Source organism: Esox lucius, chromosome 7 (genome assembly GCF_011004845.1).
Source record: "Esox lucius isolate fEsoLuc1 chromosome 7, fEsoLuc1.pri, whole genome shotgun sequence".
Lineage (NCBI taxonomy): Eukaryota > Metazoa > Chordata > Actinopteri > Esociformes > Esocidae > Esox > Esox lucius.
Genome location: NC_047575.1, coordinates 30,014,107 through 30,032,606, shown reverse-complemented (window position 1 = coordinate 30,032,606; position 18,500 = coordinate 30,014,107). Strand labels below are relative to the sequence as shown.

Below are 18,500 nucleotides of genomic sequence, written 5' to 3'. Positions count from 1 at the left end.
CTGAATCTTTCACCCAGCAAAGTGGATATTTGTCAAATATGTCAGGATTTCTCGTAACAGGAACACGGTGTGGTTATTCTGTTATGTTTCAGTGGCATTTCTATTGTTTGGGTAGAGTTCCATTAGACTTTTTGCCTCATGCATGGGCTGGAAGGAGTTTCTGCCATACATCTTACGCTTGTACATTCCTAAGAAAACATACAGAACTTGTACTTAGTTACATCTCAATAGTTATAGCATTGTGGAGGTCAATCTGCAGGTAAGCAATTAATTGCACTGTGTAGGACTACATGCCATGAGAATACGGATTTGGATCTCTGTGACTACAGACAAATGACCTGTTAGTAACCTTTCAAAGACCCTATTAATAGTACTGACTTCCTCTGATTGTGGTTAGTCTGGTTCGAACAAAGAAATAGTGATACACCCACTAAGAAATAATGAATTATTCAATAATTAATCTGCAGTGGATTGGCAGAAGAGGGATACAGTGCATTTCAAACAATCAATTTATAATGTAAATAGAATGTAAATAGTTGTCTATAAACAAGAAGTAGCAGAATGCAAGTGTTTAATAATGTAGAGATACATTAACCTGGTCTGTGTGTGCTGTAGTGCTGTGCAAAATCTGTGAAAGTTTAACTAAGGCGATTAATTTAGGTAGTAAGTATTTATTTGTTGAACATATGGATTGACATGTCATGGGCTTTTGAGTTTCAGCGTCAAACAAATAAATAAAATGTAAATTTAAGAATTTTCACAAGGAAATGTTGTATCTCAAGATAGTGATTATAAAGAGTTATGTTGAAGTGAGTTTCTTAAGAAAAGAAAACCGCATTTTCATTTTATATACTATAATTTTAATGTCACAACCATATGACAATTCTAGGTACTAATACAACATATGAGTGATGAATTCAGATTAGAATACAAAATCTTAAAGACCACACATAAATTTAGAAATCAGAGTCAGCATTACACAACTCAGTAATATTCATGCCTAATATTTTAAATAATAAAAAGAAAAACTTTTTCAGTCATATACAGCTCCGGAAAGAGTGAAGAGACCAAAGCACCTATTTCCTTCCTTTCCAAAAAAGTTGAAAAGGAAGGTTTTGAGTGAGGAACAGAAGCATTCAATTTGCAGTGGTCTCTTAATTCTGTTCATCACTCAAAACCTTTCTTTTCAACTTTTGCAGTGGTACAGTGGCCTCTTAATTTTGTCTGGAGCTGTATATGTCAACCACCCATGTATGTATGAGACAAATCTAATTTTTTTGTTTTTTTTTTACAGATAAACACTACCCAAAGAAGTGGCTTTAGTTCAACTTTCAAGTCCCCAAGACTTTTGCATAGTACTGTATATTACATAAATCATCATAATGTAAAACACTAAACTGATTGGTTGGCAAGGTGGTCTATCTGCAGAGCACCCTCCCAGAACAGCAGGGCTTTATGTTCATTCCAAGATTTAGCTGCGTTTATTCAGGAGACCAATACACAATTATCGTACCCACAATGCATCATAGCCAGCTGTATAACAGAAAAGGAAGTGCAACCCCCATACAACTGAATAGATCACAGCTTACATAATTAAAGATACATAATGTGTCTAAAATTCTATTCAATTAAATGATAAAAGGTATCGTTCATAAATTATTGGAATTAACATAATCTGGTACCGGTATGAGAAATACTATGGAAAACTTAAAGTTGTCATACAATATATAAGGAAGTCTTTTCTTGCTCTTGTAGAATGCCAGTCCAAATTCTCTTCATCAGAGGCTAAACACTTCTCGTCATAACATGCACCATTTAATTTCCACGGGATATTATTGTAGCAGACCAGAGTCACAGCTGGGTTAAGTGTGGCGTTATGCACTGTGTGGCTCAGCTGAGAATGTAAGCAGGTGAGTGAAGGAAAACAGTGGAGAGGACAAAAGTGTAGAAGAAGAGGGAAACAGTGTAGGAAAACAGGGAAACAGTGTAGAAGAAGAGGGAAACAGTACAGAAGATGAGGGAAACAGTACAGAAGAAGAGGGAAACAGTACAGAAGAAGAGGGAAACAGTGTAGGAGAATAGGAAAATAGTGGAAGAGAAGAGGAAAATAGTGGAGAAAATTAGGGAAACAATGGAAGAGGAAAATAGTGGAGGAGAAGAGGGAAACAGTATAGGAGAAAAGGAAAATACGGGGTACGGCATCTGGGTGGGGAAGGGTCAGGGCACAAACGTCTCAATCCCAGAGACTACACTACAATAACGAAACACACCGCAAAGCAGTCTCAAAAGACAGAGAAGTTAAAAACGTAGATTCAAGCAAATTGATCATGTACCTAGAGCTGAAACATTACTACAACTACTGGAAAAGGGCCTTAATGACTGATTAAAATAGTTATTACTTCATTCACAAAGTGTCTTTGAATTGTGCATAAATTGTGGTAGCTAAAGTTAACTAACATTGCCATGATATTACCCATAAGCATGGTTGTGGATGTCTATTAGAGAAGGACTTTTAGCATTTATTTTTAATTCTGCAATCTTTATGACTTCTCAATAGGGTCTGGGGTCAATAATATTTACATTACAATTAAAATTCAAAAAGATTAAAAAATAATTAGATAATTAGTTAGTATATTTCTTCAACTGACAGAAATTTAAATGGATTTGATCCCAAGCCTGAATCATATTGCTAAAGCTTATCTCTGTGCTTATACAAACAATCCTTTATTATTGTCTGCTATATCATATCCTGCCTTGACATCCCTTTAGTGGCTGAAAGTGGTTTACATCTGTAATAACAGTAGCCATGTTGGCTCCTTTCCTACTTACAGTAGAGCATATGGGTTATGACCAGTGTCTTTGTCAGTACATATCTTCTTAGTCTTGGCCCGGCCTTTTTTCCCACAGTTTATAAAGAACATGATTGATATAGAACTACTGCGGCATAATTTAGGGGTAACACATCAACATGTTACCAACCATTTGTTTCCCTTGGATTTAGGAGCCAAAAGAGGTGGAGAGGGAAGAGAACCCCCCCCCCCCCCTCCATGTGACGAGAGGCTTGCCACATGAGGAACATATGGTAGAGTGCACCAACTGCTGTGTGCAGCCCAATAAGTAGATTAACATTTGGCTTAAATGTACAGACCCGGTGTGTGCTGAATACACTGAATGCAACTGAAATTGTCAATTGTATTCCACCTAGGAGGAGCACTGATGGTGTTAAGTCACAGATCCATATAAAAGATTTCATACAATCAGGTAGACATTAGGCACACCAACCCATTCACGAAAAACTGACCGCTCCTACAGTGCGTCACATGTCCACTGGTTGATGTAATGCAGGCAGACTGGAATCCAATAGTTCATTGAGTAGATGTTTGCTTGAATGTTAGAATGGGCAAAATGAGAGGCCTTAGCCACGTCCAACCATCCCGCCTGGAGTCAATGGGACAGACGGTGGAGCTACAGCTGGGTCAGGACTAGATACCAACTGAGCAATGTTTGAATGACACAGCTTATCCAAACATTGTTATTGACCTGGATTGTCCATTCAGGTACTTCCAACAGAATAATGTGCTGTCACATTGGTCCAAAAATGGTTCCGGAAATATGTGATATCATGTGCACATCAGAGCATCTTCGGAACGGAACATGCTGTTTGCAGAATTACTGTACCGCCGTTTAATCTGCGAAGCTGCGTAGTGTCCAGATGGACCAACATTCCTGTGGAACATATTTAGACACATTGAAGTATTCAGGCAGTTCTGGAGGTGGGTCTGACCCGGTACCCTGTAGAGTGAATACACTGACTACTGAGTGTATATTGGCCTTTCGACTCTCACCAGCTTTATAGTCCACCTGGATGGAAGTTACATTTAGTGATTTATTTCACTGTTATTTAACCAGGTACGCCGAGTGAAAACCATTTGTCATTTACCAAGGGATCTTTACACTAATTTGAAGTCAAAGCATTTCTAGGCCATATTCATTAAGTATCCAAGAGTAAGAGTGCTGATATTTGATTTGTCTGTGCAGATCACAATATATATATATTATTGTGATCAATTGTAAATGGCTAAACATATCTAACGTCAGCACACATACTAGGAGAGATACAGCTTGGTCTCACTCTATTCTGAGTCAAAGCACTATCAATGAGTTCTACCTTTGTTGATGTATTGAATAGCATTGATCAAGATGTAAGAGCTAAATGTTTTGGTATTGCATGTTAGATTAGCTTTCTAACATATTTCTTACCCCAGGGGCCACTAATGTTCCAGAATAAATATATCAGTATATTGTACGGCAATACAGTCTTTTGTTCTAACCAAGCATTAACCCCCTAATTTGGACACCTAGTTTGGTTTAATATCCTTATATTAAAGGACAGGAAAACTAACTGTATTAGGAGACAGGTAAAAGAGCAGAAGGATTATATGTAAATAAAGGGAAAAAATGTGGCTGGACTGCCAGCGCGGGAGAATCTTGGGGGTTCTAAACTTCCATTTCACAATGATGGAGTCCACAGTGATCCTGGGAGTTTTCAGTGCTTCAGCAATTTTTCAATAACCTTACCCTATATTTCGACATCTCTCGGAGGTCTACAGAGAGTTCCTTGGACTTCATGGCTTTGTTTTTGCTCTGCATGCACTGTGAGGTGTGGGACCTGATATAGAGCAGTGTGTTTAATCAATTGCATTTGCCACAGGTGGAATCCAATAACATTCTAGAGACATGGCCCAAAGGACACGATACATCAGCGTTCAATGTTGAATGTCAGTGAAAAGGATCTGAATAATTATGTAAATTAGTCCGCAGAGAGCTTCCAAAGCATCAGAGAGATCTCATTGTTGCAAGATATCAGTCAGGAGAAGGGTACAAAGGAATTTCCAAAGCATTAGATATACCATGGAACACGGCGAAGACAGTCATCATCAAGTGGAGAAAATATGGCACAACAGAGACATTACCAAGAACTGGACATCCCTCCAAAATGTATGAAAAGACGAGAAGAAAACTGGTCAGGGAGGCTTCCAGGAGGCCTACAGCAACATTAAAGGAACTGCAGGAATTTCTGGCTAGTACTGGCTGTGTGCTACATGTGACAACAATCTCCCGTATTCTTCATATGAATGAGCTATGGGGTAGAGTGGCAAGACGGAAGCCTTTTCTTACAAAGAAAAACATCCAAGCCCGGCTGAAGTTTGCAAAAACAAACATCAAATCCCCCAAAAGCACATGGGAAAATGTGTTATGGTCTGATGAAACCATGGTTTAACTTTTTGGCCATAATTCCAAAAGGTATGTTTGGTGCAAAATCAACACTGCAAATCACCCAAAGAACACCATACCCACAGTGAAGCATGGTGGTGGCAGCATCATGCTTTGGGGCTGTTTTTCTTCAGCTGGAACCAGGGCCTTAGTCAGGGTGGAAGGAATTATGAACAGTTCCAAATACAAGGCAATTTTGGCACAAAACCTTCAGACATCCATTACAAAGCTGAAGCTGAAGATGAAGAGGAAGTTCACCTTTTAGCACGACAAAGACCCAAAGTACACATCCAAATCCACAAAAGCATGGCTTCAACAGAATAAGATTTGGAATGACCAAGCCAGAGCCCAGACCCGAATCCAATTGAACATCTGTGGGGTGATCTAAAGAGGGCTGTGCACAGGAGATGTCCCTGCAATCTGACAGATTTGGAGCACTTTTGCAAAGATGAGTAGCTTGTGAGCTTCTGGAGTGGTGCCTGAAACCACCATCAACAGGACACAACACAATACAAAATAAAAGCCTTTTGTTTCTGAATAACTGCGTTCTTCAGTGACATTCTGCATTAAATATCTTTAGTAACCTAATTTTAGGAAAATAAATACAACCCATTCTGTAAGTATATGTTTACATGACTTTAATACATACTATAATTACAGTATCAATAAATTGCACATACATATAAAACAGTGTTAACCATGCTAGGGTATTTTGATAGTTGTAGTCACAATTTTTTGGACCATTGTCTAATGATCGATAGACATTTTGGCTTATTTTAGTATTTCACATGGTACCTGCGTGTTAACTGTTTTAAAAAACATGAATTCTGATGGACAAAAGTGCTCAAGTAATTTTAGAAAAACTGTAATACCCTCAAACCAATAATTAAGCATTCAAAATAGGCAAACATCACTGTGACGGATTCCTCAGGTCTTACATTTAAATTGAAGGCTATTTTAGGCTTTGGTATTGTAAAATATAAATATATCATTAGTCCTTTGTTATTCTAGACAGATTCCACTTTAATGTAGCTTTAGGATATTTAATGTGAACCTTTGTAAGAAGTGATAATCTTCTACTTTACGTCTACTCTAATAGCCAGTGATGAGAATAGGCTAAGGGAATATTAACTGTAGCCAACCAATCTTTGAGTGTTAATTTAACAGCCTTTTTTTGGTGCCTAACTATCAGAGTAGGTTTCTATGCTTAAAAAACAGTGTCACTTACCGCACAACTGTCTTTTTAGATTCTTTCCCACCAGAAAGATGTATTGTCAACGTCTTGTGCCAACAGCGTTTGCTTTGTTCCCTACTGAATGACACATGGAGTCATTCAGTAGAGAACCATGGTCCCCATAGCCTGAGCTGTTATTCCATGTCACCAACGAAACTACGACTCAGAGTCAACACACTGGCGCAGGCCTGAGAGGCCCTGAAGGCTGACTAACAACCAATTCAAAAACAGTTTCTTTAATGGCAATATCAAGACCAGGCCCTAACAGTTACAACCAATCTTTGACCATTGTTGTTCTCTGATCAATGGCTGATTTTTCCGTTATTTGTCACAATCAAGACCATTTTCTACTCAATAAACGTTATTGAATCACATTTCATCAACTTGATTTAATCCAAAAATGTACAGGACCCCTTGTGGCAATAAACACACAAAGAACCACGTTATGTTTCTTTAAGCGAGGGCATAAACGGTCCCGTTTGAGGGCTGGCACGGAGGGAGTGGTGGTGGGGGCTGCCTAGGAGAGGGGAGCGTGCAGTAAGAGGCTTTGGGTAACTAATGCCTGAGTAGCGGTAACAACACCGTGCCCTAGGACTGCTTAACCCTCAGCTCTGACAAACCAACCGCTTCACTTTACTTCCTTACTTACCACTCTAGACACTCAGGTTCCTGTTTCCTCGCTTTGTCCCTCTTTCTTTGTCCTTCCAGTCGGGTAGGTCTAGGTAACAGGTAATAGCCAGGAAGTAGATGAAAGATGAAAAAAAGCGGGTTGACGAAAAGACAAGCTCTTTCCACTTGCTGGAGTCCTTTTCCCTGTATGTCCAATCTCACGGTCAGTCACATACTGTCTCCGTCCTCTTCTCTTTCCCTTTCAGGTACCTGTTACTGCCTGCTGTCAGCTAGTGAGGTGACTAGTCTCTCTCATTCAGTCAGTCAGCCTTCTGATCCCTATTAGCAGAGAGGCGGGCTCTGAGTGACCAGCCACTTGGGGGGGGGGGGGGGGGGTAGGGGAGGTCGGTCAGGGCTGGCCACTTGGACACAGGCAGCAGGGCTAGATGCATATCCTCCCTCCAGTCTGCACCTATTGTGCCACAAAAAGGTCAACATTGTCTGGTAATATTCAGGGATGAATAGGAAGGTTAACCCAGTTCTAATTCCACCAGGCTTATGAACAGGCCGACGTGAATAATGGAACAGACATGACTGCACCAATGATGGGGGGGGAGTATTTAAAAAAAAAAACTTTTTACCCCAAACCCTCGACCACACATTGGCAGTCATTTTGGACATATCAAACTGAAAAGCAATAAAGTTTCCTCTTTTATTTGAAAGTCATGCCACAAGTTGACATAAAATACAAAACTAAAATAAATTATTTCCAGATCATAACTACAAAATAACCACAGTGTAACCGTCAATCAAATTGAATAAAAGCATACAGTAACAAAAGTAACAACAACACACTGACGAGCATACAGTACATAAGATACAGCTTTCTGAAGTCTAGCTATCAGCAAACATATCAGCTTAGAGAATAAAGGTTAGATGGATATATAAAATTAACAAGAGTATAAAATATTAATTATAAAAGATACTTGTTATAAAGACCATAGTATCTTCTATAAGAGTCACCATGCAGTATATTCCAGTCTCAAGTTCATAAACATCGGCAGAAAAGAGAATCACAAGCTCATTCGTTGAATGCGTCATACTCCATTTTTGCAAACATGACTGCCAATGATAAGAACACAGAGGTGTTATATAACTCGATAACTCAGAGTCAGCAGTGTGATACAGTTTACATTATGCTATTGTAAAAATGACAACACTTGGCATAATCATTAATGACGTTTCATGACCAATGTCCTTCACATGCAGCAGGAGGCAGGCTAACAAGCTCAAGTAGCTCCAAGGCTAACTAAACAAGCTAACCCATGTAAATCATTGCACCATGTTGACACAAGTGTTCAACTGAAATATAGAAAGAAAGCCATTATACAGGCTTTAATGAAGACACATTCCAAATAAATTGTTAATACACAAAACACACTGTCCGCAATCGCCCTGACGTTCTCTGTATTCCTTACATTTTTCACGTTGTTAATGTTCAACCATAATGAAAACCTGTTTGTTTTCAAACATTACCCAATGAGTAAACAGTGCCTCAAATGTCTTGTGACCATTAAAATAACACCTACCTCTGAAATCAAAGTAAGGAACATATTATAACGACTGTGGATATAATAATGCACTGTACAACCCCTCCCAACTGGACATCTCTACTGTGGGTATGTCTTCCATAGGGTATGTCTCCAGACCAGACAATCAGAGTTCCCCACCATCAAAGGATGTGACGCTAGCGTACCAGTGTCTTCAGCTAACAGCACTTGGGCTTACATAGCACTACTTCCATGATCATTACACAGGCTTCAGAAGTAAAATAGTGCTTTTGAAAACGTGTGAGATACAGGACTTGTCACACTGCAGCACAGGGCCATACTATCTGAAATGGAAGGAATAGTGTAATGATCATGTTCTTGACGTAGGCCTTGGGGATATCCTAACTGGGATCGGGGACAGAGCGTTTGTGTTAAGACCTAGAGGCAAGGGTTCGCAGCCCATGAGGGACATTGTGTCAGTTTCTTGTTCATCAGAATGTGTCTACATCGGTCATGATATGAGTCCTGCCGAAGTGGACGCCTGGTTGCATTCACTTTCACATAGAGAATATGTTTTACTATTTTAGGATGCTGAATTTAAATGTTAAGGTGTGTAAAATACTTCTAATTATGCAACATCAGCCATAAACAACATACACTATATGAAAGTAGTAACAATATTTACAACACTTTGAATAAAAAATAGAATATCTTTAAAATCAATTTGATTTGATGTACTGTAGTTTGCTACATGCACTGATATTAGTGGCTTGATACAAAACTGACCAAAGTTCTAAAGGGTTTTTTGTCCTTAAAACATTTGGCATGGGTCATCAGTATATAATGCTGCATATTAGATGCATTTACGTGCTTTTAACAATTTGACAAACATATTAGCTAATGCCCAACTAGCAGCATCAACCAAAATCTACAACTATCATGCTTGTAAACAAATTATAGTATTAAAAAACCATTAATACCTTTTTATAAATAATGTTTTGTTGTTGCATTTAATTGCACAAAATGCTTTTATCAAAGTAATTTACTTAGTAGGTGACATCAAAGGTCACTGTGTGGAAAAAGTAGAGGTAACAGCCGATAAGACAAGTTTCCACAATATTACGTTCCATTTGAAGGGCCATTCCTACTGGATTTCTCCTAGTAGTATATTGTATATTCTCACTTCCTAACAACAAACGCACCAAATATAAAGAGCCAGAAAACCCATACAACAATGCTAACTAATCAGGCAACCAGATCTGTGAATTGACACTGCCCATACGGAGTAAACCAGTTGTGTCTTGAGTCGTATTGGCCTACAGTAAGTGCTGCCTTTGGCAAATGATAAAAATATACAATGTGAACACAAAGAGATAGTTTTGTTGACAAAGACACAACAAAAAGCCTTTTGGATATTGTAAAAAATGAAAAAGCATATTGGAATGTAAAAAGACCTCACACTGTTGAAGTGACTACATGTACACCCACCAGTACATATTTACAGTAGAACTCTAACAAAACAAAACACAGTACCAAAACACAGCACCAAAACACAGTAACCATTTTTTCTTCCGGTCTATTTTGGCATCTACTTTCTGTAGTTGACGACCAGCGAGGGTCTACCCATGTTGTTAATCCCCTGTTCCTGTGGTCTATTGGATTTCAGATCTGGGCAGAACAGAAGCTTTAATAAAGAAGCTATGACATGGCCACCAGCAAAACCTGATCATAGGGCCTTAGGCTAAAAAGCTAACTTAAAACACTGGAGGTGGGGGCACAACAAAGTTGTGAAACTGACTTGTATATAGAACCAAAATGGCTACTTATGCCAACTTGCCCACCACTAGAGCCCCTGATCAGAGTAGAGCCGAGCACAAGCCTGGCTGAATGGGCACACGTTGCCACATCCTGGTAAGGTACAGCCAACCAATCCCCTTATTGGCACAAATACCTACTTTCCCTGGCATGAAACACTAATCAGCTTGGCACAACGTCTTTTAACTATGTGACCCCTGCATATGCTTTATGGCACTCCATCGCCGTTCCCTTTAACCCCTCCGCTCTCTACCAGGACCTACTGTCCATAATACAGTATTACACTCTGTTACACTCTCCAAAATATTCCCCAGATATTACCTCATTGGACAGAAAGCATATTGTTAGTCTAAAGCTATGGGTTCCGAAGTTGTGAGTTATTCCAATGTTACATCATTTGTATGAACCATTTGATACAGCCAACAATAAAGACACAATTTGAGGTAAACAATAAGCAATTCAACTTCCATACAGGCTCGTCATGCTTTATAACATGGTCATAAGCATGCATAATGTCTTGTTCCTATTATCTCAACATGGTCCTGACAAAATGACTGTCATTATGAGTCACTTGAAAATGTCCTTCATATAGACAAAATATTTTAAGCCTTATAATAAGACATTATAAACAATGCTCATAGTGCTTTTAACAAGTAACAAAGCATTTTACCTGTCAACTTTAAGTAAACCATTATCAAACTCTAATCCAACTACTTTAAGTGTTTTCTTTTTATCAACCATTTTAGTCTCTGCCTTAGACTGCAACTCAGCACAAGGACATATGTCAAACAACCTTCAAATTAAGCTTTCGTCATTTGAAGCAACAAATGATCGTCAGTACTACAGTAACAGCGTGTTGTCAAGAATTGTCACTGATCAGTCCCATTAAAGTGACCATTTCAAACCTCAAGATATGATTGGAGATATGATGTACAGTATTATGTGCAACAGTGTAAACATGCTGATTCTTAAACACACCAAAGAAAGTGGACGTATAGAATAGTAACACTAGAAGAACAATGCAAGGCCATGGACATAGAATAAAAAGTGCAAGACACATTAAATACACTAATAAATACACTAACAAATGTGACAGTATATACTTCGACAATAAATGCCATTGTTGTTCAAGTAATGCAAAAAAGGCGCTGAAAAGACCTGACAGTAAACAAGTAAAAGGGCTTGAAGGTTGGAAAGAGAGAGACCCTCTCAACATTACATTCAACAACCAAAAGAAAAAACATTTGAATGAATATAAATTGACATGGGAGAAATTATTTTCAAAACACTCAACAATGGTGACGTATTTAGACGCATTTTCAGATGCTGCTACAGAACAGTCTCCGCCCTCATACTGAACATTTGATGATGACATAGCGTGTGGGGTTTGTCTCTCCGTATCTCTTTTAGCTCCAATGCTTGCCACTGTCAGAAATTGAGATATATCGCCTGTTGAAAGTATGTCAAAAGAGACATAAACTGTTAGAGATGCTTATGGTTTGGGGGTCACGGAGACTGTACCCCTGACTGATCTCACAATCTCTCACTAGCCAAGTAAAAAAGTCACTTTTCACAACATCTCAAATAGCACTGAGTTTTAGGTGATGGGAATTCAAAATGTCTGTGTTGCTATCTGGAAGAGTGCTATGGAGTCACAACAGAGAGAGAGGCAGGACCAAGGCTTTGGCACAGGTTGATTTTGGCAGGACTAACCGATATCCTTCGGTCATCAGTCCATCCAGCCATGGCCATGAGCCTGACAAAGCTAGGCAAGGTGCATGGTTTGTGTCCAAAAGCGCATACACATGTAAGAATGCATACCAGAATCCACGTCCACATGCACACACGCAGACTGACAGCCAGGCACACGTGCACACGCACGCACAATCTACGTCAACAAGGACGCATGACTCAAAGGCCCACTAGTAGAAGGCCCGGGTTGTCATGATAGGAGTACCAGAACTCTGGAAGCAACAGGCAGTGGCGTTGTCGTAGAGATGACAGACGGACGTGGCAGAGACAAAGAGAAGGGAAAGCCTGGTCCATCTTTGGTCCCGTAAAGCACTTGATTATGGCAGGCGGAGCTCCAGTCACTCCACTGGGACATATCAACAGTGACGGTTGATAAGCTATATTATTGTGTGTGATCCTGGTTTAACATGTGGGCACCAGACATCCCCAAAAAGACGGAAAAATCTGAAAATTCTAATCCCACAAGGAAAAAGGCTGTTTCTGGCTTCTGGGTTAGGTTTAGGGTAAAACTTACAATTGGGGTTAGTGTTAAAATGTGGGTAACATTTTAAGGTTAGGCATTAGGGTTAGGTTAAGTTTAGGAATAAAGGTTAAGTTATTTAGTTTACAGTAAGGGTTAAGATTAGGGGCTAGAGAAAATAAAGAATTATTTTTCTGGTTCCCACAAGGTTAAAAAAACAAAACAAAAATAAACAGTATGTTGTCTGTTTATGTGTGCGCGCGTAAAGGGGTATATTGGATACGCAATGCAGGCAGTCTTTTTTAGCCATGCTAAACTCGATATTGTCCATGGCAACTGGTAGAAGCAAAGGGGATGGTAGTCCAGGAAGATGGATGGGAACGGGAGAAGAGGAAGGGGGAGAGGTCCACGCTACCCTCACAGACATCAGCAGCCTGCCATCAAACAGCCTAGTGTCGTCGTCTCCTCAGCGGTTGGTAGGTTTGGTGGGGACTACCTAAAGGTGGAGGATGGACGGAGGACTCACCCCACAAAATACACCACTACCTACAACGTAGTGCTCCGGTCAAAAGTAGAGCACTACACAGAATAGGCTGCCGTTTGGGACGGAGGAGCGTCAGAGCGGTCGCTGACGGGAGGAACAGTAAAGGCTGATCGTATCGTCTTTCCTGGGATAAAAAAAATGGGGCAGCAATAATCCCAGTCTAGTGAGGGGGATGAACGGAGTGGGTCCCAGTATATGGCCCACTCCCACGAGCCCTCTCCCACGCAACACACGGCTGGTCCCAGGGTCCTGAAGAGACCCAGTCAACCTTAAGGCGAGGCGTAGCCCTTAGAGACACTGGCAGACGCAGGACGAGGGCAGGCGCATGTGAACAGCTGTGTAGGAGGGCTGAAGGCATGTAGAGGCCGTTGTGTGTGGTCGTGTCTCGACTCTGTACGCAAGTTAGGTCCTGGGGGGGGGGGGGTTTACAGTTAAACGGACATGCTCGGATTGACGGGACGGGTGGCGGCGACAGGTCATCATGATGATCAAGGTCATGCTACTTTGACATTCCACGGCAGGAGCGGCGGCGGCGACGTCATATGTTGATGAGAGTTGTGCAGGTGATGAGGCGCACGGTGACCGTGCCCGGGAGGTCGTTGTCTTGGCGATTGCCCTTGTCGCGCAGGTGGAGCGTGTGCTGCTCCTGTCGGTCGTTGTGGTCACTGGACAGGGTCACCTGACCCAGAAAGGTATCCACAATCACATTCTTATTGTAGATCTAGAATGACATGTCCCAATGTCCCCGCCCAGCAGAGGGGAAAGAGGAGGATAACAAGAATGAGACAGAGGGAGGGAAGGAAAGAAAAACACAGTGATAGAGAAGATCCCAGAATTCATTGAAGAGACTGAGGGACACATCCGAACAACGACGACGGACACAGGAAACCTCCCCTGCCCCTGAGCTTGCCTCAATGTGGATTCCTTCTTTGGGCTTCTTGCGGTAGAAGAGGCCTTTGATGTCGAAATTGGGGCTCCGCGTGTCCTTGTGCACTGGTGAGCGCACCCGTTCCCCCTCACAGGTGATGATGACATAAGGGTCTGAGGCTGCAGGGGACAGGGAGAACCAGAAGGTGACAGATGTCAATCACTTCGTTGGCATAGGAAGTGGAAACCTTTTCGATTGTGTATTCAGCTATGACTACATTTAGCCAATAGTTCTGTGGTTATCAGACTAACCAGGAAGCAGGCACGATTATAACAGCTAACTAGAGCAAGGTGTGTAGACATAAATCCTAATTGATATGAATGAGGCACTGACCTGACAATTAAAAGTGGCTGTACCATTCCTGCACTGTTGTAGGTGAAAGACATGGGGAAGGGGGCTATCAGAGGGTTAGCTGGAACTACTAGCATATGGCTTCCACCGCTAATCCTTTCAGACAAACATGAAGTATGGGGTGGTCTCTGGTCGGAGCTACAGCCAATGGCGCAAACACGTCTAGGTGTAGCTAGGCTGCTAGCCACTAGGTGGTGCTAAGGTACCTCCTGTTATGGCCAAGTGCCTCTTGTTGGGATTGAGACATCGCAACTCTGTGTGTGAACAGAAGAGTTAACCAGGCATCTGCATTCTCAGGCATGGTCACATACGTCCACACACTCACACAGCATGTCCACAAAGTCAAGTTGCTGGTCAGAGTGTAACGATCACGGGCGTGTGGCCTTCCTAGCTTACCTCCATTCGAGTCTTGGCCCTGGAGGCCTTCAGCACTCAGAACGTGGACCTGGGTCACCAACTGTGGGTAACCACACATGCCCGTCCAACAGGTCTGCGGGGGCTCGTCTAGAGTCAGTTCTCTGTGTAGAGGCGGGGCGGGGGGCGGGGACAATGGCATTGAATGACAGATTTGAGTAAAAACAAGTTGATCACATTGTACTGTAGACACCCAAACTGTTCAACTGTGTGCATGTTAAAGCAGTGGTTCCCAACCAGAGGTACTAGGACCCCCCCCCCCCATAAGCTTACTGGTCACATTTACATGAAGGGGAACTTAGCCCAGGAGTACTCTGGGCTGAGCTAGATTCTGTTGGTTGTACATTAACCAAAAAAGTTATTTTTGTAAAATAAAAAGTATAAGAGCTAAAAAAAAAAAAAGGTGATATATCAACAGTTGCATTTTTTAGGTTTCAAATGCTATTATACTGCTCTATATACAGTAATTCCATATAATTCTCCCTTAATTATCTGTAAAGTTCCTGAGATCAACTGGAAGGGGTGATCAGGGCTGCATGTCGGCCGGCTGGTTTACTTGCAGTCTGAAGGCACATCGGTGAAGACCCGCAACAGGAATTCGCCCTGCTGCCCAGGGTCAAACGTGGTGGGGATGATGACGTAACGACCCTCCTTGAGCTCCTTCCTGAGGAAGACGCAGCGTGAGTTTATGTAAATGGAGCCTGCCACCTTCTGCTGGGCTGTATGCATACGGTACTTTCTGTTCAGCTCCACCTAGAGGACAGGAGGAGACATAATGAGGACATTTCGAAGGAACAATATAGAAGATATGTTGTTCTGACACAGAGAGGTAATATTAATATATTTGTTAAAAAGGCAAGAAGACAGATAAAAAGGTTAAATACAGCTGATGTGGGGACTGAACCAGGATTATTCAATTATTTTTGACATCTTCCCATATAGTAGCAGGAAGTGAAGACAAAAGTTATAGCGGTGGCCAAATGTATTGGCAATCTTGCACTTTATTCATATTAAGCACCATCAACTAGAAAACTGTTGAAATTCTAAAATATTTTGTATCCCCACAAATTTTTTGGGCTTGCAGTTGAACAAAACAAAAAATGGAAAACATTTACTAAATCGTAGCTTCTTCTACAAAACAACGGTTGCGACGCACCATTCAAATTTAGGAGAACGGGAGCAGTTTGAACAAGAAGAGTGGTCCAAACTGCCCATCCAGAGGTGCAGGAAATTAGGTTCTATATCAAAAAAGTATCTGTAATATTAACAGTGAAATATAGAACTGTGGAGACTAAATGTATTGGTCAATTGAAACTCTTTTTACAGATCATACGTTATTATCAAAAAGTACATGGGGTCTAATCATTTTTGCCACGACTATACAGTATGTTATGACAATACCATGATCAGTTCCCCCCAGAGATGTTTTTTATGCTGTACTTCTGGCCTAAAATTACTGATTCAGCTGCAGAAATAATGACATTTCGCATAGCTTTTTGTTTCAATTTGCTACACCGTCTGGAAAGTTTATTGACTTGAGGCTTGATAGAACCATATTATGAGATTAAATGTGCAGATTGGCTAGAAAATGTAGATTCCTTCTGTGCTGCGATAATTGGTCATTTTTATCTGATAATGTGCCGATTTGACTGTGGTATGTAGAAGTGATTGTAGAAGTGGTTGTGAAATATGAAAGCCACCACATTTTACTGTTTGTTATCAATTGGCTGATGGCAGAAACCCATGGAAGAAGCACATGAAGACAAATTGGCAAATGTTAATACAAAACATTTGTGTGTTAATGTGTGTGAACAGGATTTACAGTCAGTCAGGACAAACTATTTCCCAAACTGCTGGTACACTAGGTCTCCCTGGTCCGTTTAATTACTATATTTTGTCTTTAATGTCAGGGTTAATTTTACAACTGAGGTTAGAATGAGGGTTAGATATTAAGTGTGAGTTTTAGGGTTAGTCATTACTGTGTCAGTTTTAGGATCATGCATTAGGGTTAGTTTTAGGGTTATTTTTAGGGTCAGAATTAGAATTAGTGTGTTATTAAGGGAAATCAATTCTGATGTTTCCATTTATACAGATAAGTTGAGAGAGTGTATGTATGTATGTATGTGTGTGTGTGTGTGTGTGTGTAAATATACCCGATGAATGTCGAAGCCTATGGCTAGATTATCTCCTTTGCCCTCTTTGGTGGTGGCTCTCCTCTCCTTCTGTTGCAGGGCGATCAGTACCTCGTCCTCTACCTTCTTCACATCAAACACATACTGCAGACACACACACACACAGAGACACACACACACACTAGCTGGTCAAATTAGACACTACGTAAAGTACTTGTAGACACCAAGAGTCAAAACAGTACACACACGCCCTCCCGCCCCTTCTATACTCCACCCCCCTGGCCCCCCCACCTGTGGGTTCTGGAGGAATGTGGCCTTGTGGTTGATGCAGCCCCCAGAGCGGTTCCTCAGGGGGTCTTGGCGTGCGACCCAGGAGCCCCTCATCACCTCCTCTTCCCAGGTCTTGTGGATGCTCAGGTAGGAGGTGTTGATCAGACGACACAGGATCAGGTCTGTGAAGTACTGGCAGAAGTCATCAAACGTCATCCTGAGGTGGAATGGCAGGGAAGAAGGGAAGGTTTATGTTTATCAGTGCGGATCAATCGATTAATCATAAAGATTAATCAACTAGGGCCGGTTGCCAGAATACAGATGAATACAGTCCAGGAAAGTCCCCTAAAGTTTTAATGGTGTCTGAGCCTGGGTTTAATAATATAAATGGGGACAAAATGTCCTTGAATTATGGTTAAACCTAATTTTGGAAAATGTAACATAAAGTCATAGGTTTAGAGTCCAAACCTTTAGTTAGTGTTTAGGTTTAAGTAAGAGATAGTAGATAGGGTTAGGTTTAAGTATAAAGTTGTTTAGGGGCTATGGTCAGGTTTTTGAGATTAAGGTTAGGTGTGTGTGATGTGTGTGTGCGTGCATGATGGCTCCCCTCACCAGAACTCTCCGTCGTCCTGGACAGTGACACCCAGTTTCTCCCTCTCACTCTTGCTCACTTTCTTCCACTCATCTGAGCTGGGGCCGGAGACAGAAAATGACCTCATGTTAGATAACATAACACAGGACATGACAACGAGAACACTGCATATTCACTTAGATGGACAGGGACATCTTCTGTTTGGCTGCATGCGTGTTTGCGTGTAAAAATAAAAAGGGAAAATTCTTACACAACTTGAAATTAAATTAAATCTCCACAAGCCCAGTTTAGATCAAAGGATTGAGTTGTTCTTTCAGACAATACAGTATGAATGCGGACGACTCCCTTAAAGAAACTAAGCCGCCATCCCTTTAAGACCTACCCTCTCTCTCCTTAACCAACTGAACAATTCAGCCGCCTTCATCAGCAATCCCTCCAATCTCTGCTGTGTTACACAACCTACTTAGCGACACATGTCAGGGCATAACAGAGACACTGGTCTTCTCTCCATCCTTTTACATTACATTTCAGTCTGCTCCATAGAGAGGTTCAGGTCAATACAGAGTGAAGGGATA

At 41.2% G+C, this 18,500-nt stretch overlaps 2 protein-coding genes across 10 annotated transcripts in view; both read right to left on the bottom strand.

Moving 5' to 3' along the window:
• LOC105011052 (unconventional myosin-VIIa) overlaps nt 1–7,453 on the bottom strand; it is a 46,886-nt gene extending 39,433 nt beyond the window's left edge. For 5 of the 7 annotated variants that reach the window (XM_029121155.2, XM_034293304.1, XM_013134565.4 and 2 more), the window contains exon 1: nt 7,158–7,453. The gene's annotated coding sequence lies outside the window, so the exon portion shown is untranslated. The remainder of the gene's footprint in view (nt 1–7,157) is intronic. The other 2 variants (XM_029121156.2, XM_034293306.1) reach the window with 1 other exon arrangement.
• Nucleotides 7,454–7,815: 362 nt separating this feature from the next.
• Nucleotides 7,816–18,500, bottom strand: part of capn5b (calpain 5b) — a 32,910-nt gene continuing 22,225 nt past the window's right edge. For all 3 annotated transcript variants that reach the window (XM_034293309.1, XM_034293308.1, XM_034293310.1), the window contains 7 exons: nt 17,946–18,023; nt 17,355–17,550; nt 17,085–17,207; nt 15,488–15,684; nt 14,914–15,035; nt 14,149–14,285; nt 7,816–13,959 (listed from right to left, as the gene is read on the bottom strand). In XM_034293309.1, coding sequence (XP_034149200.1) covers nt 13,777–13,959; nt 14,149–14,285; nt 14,914–15,035; nt 15,488–15,684; nt 17,085–17,207; nt 17,355–17,550; nt 17,946–18,023 — 1,036 coding nt within the window. In that variant the 3' untranslated portion in view covers nt 7,816–13,776. The remainder of the gene's footprint in view (nt 13,960–14,148; nt 14,286–14,913; nt 15,036–15,487; nt 15,685–17,084; nt 17,208–17,354; nt 17,551–17,945; nt 18,024–18,500) is intronic.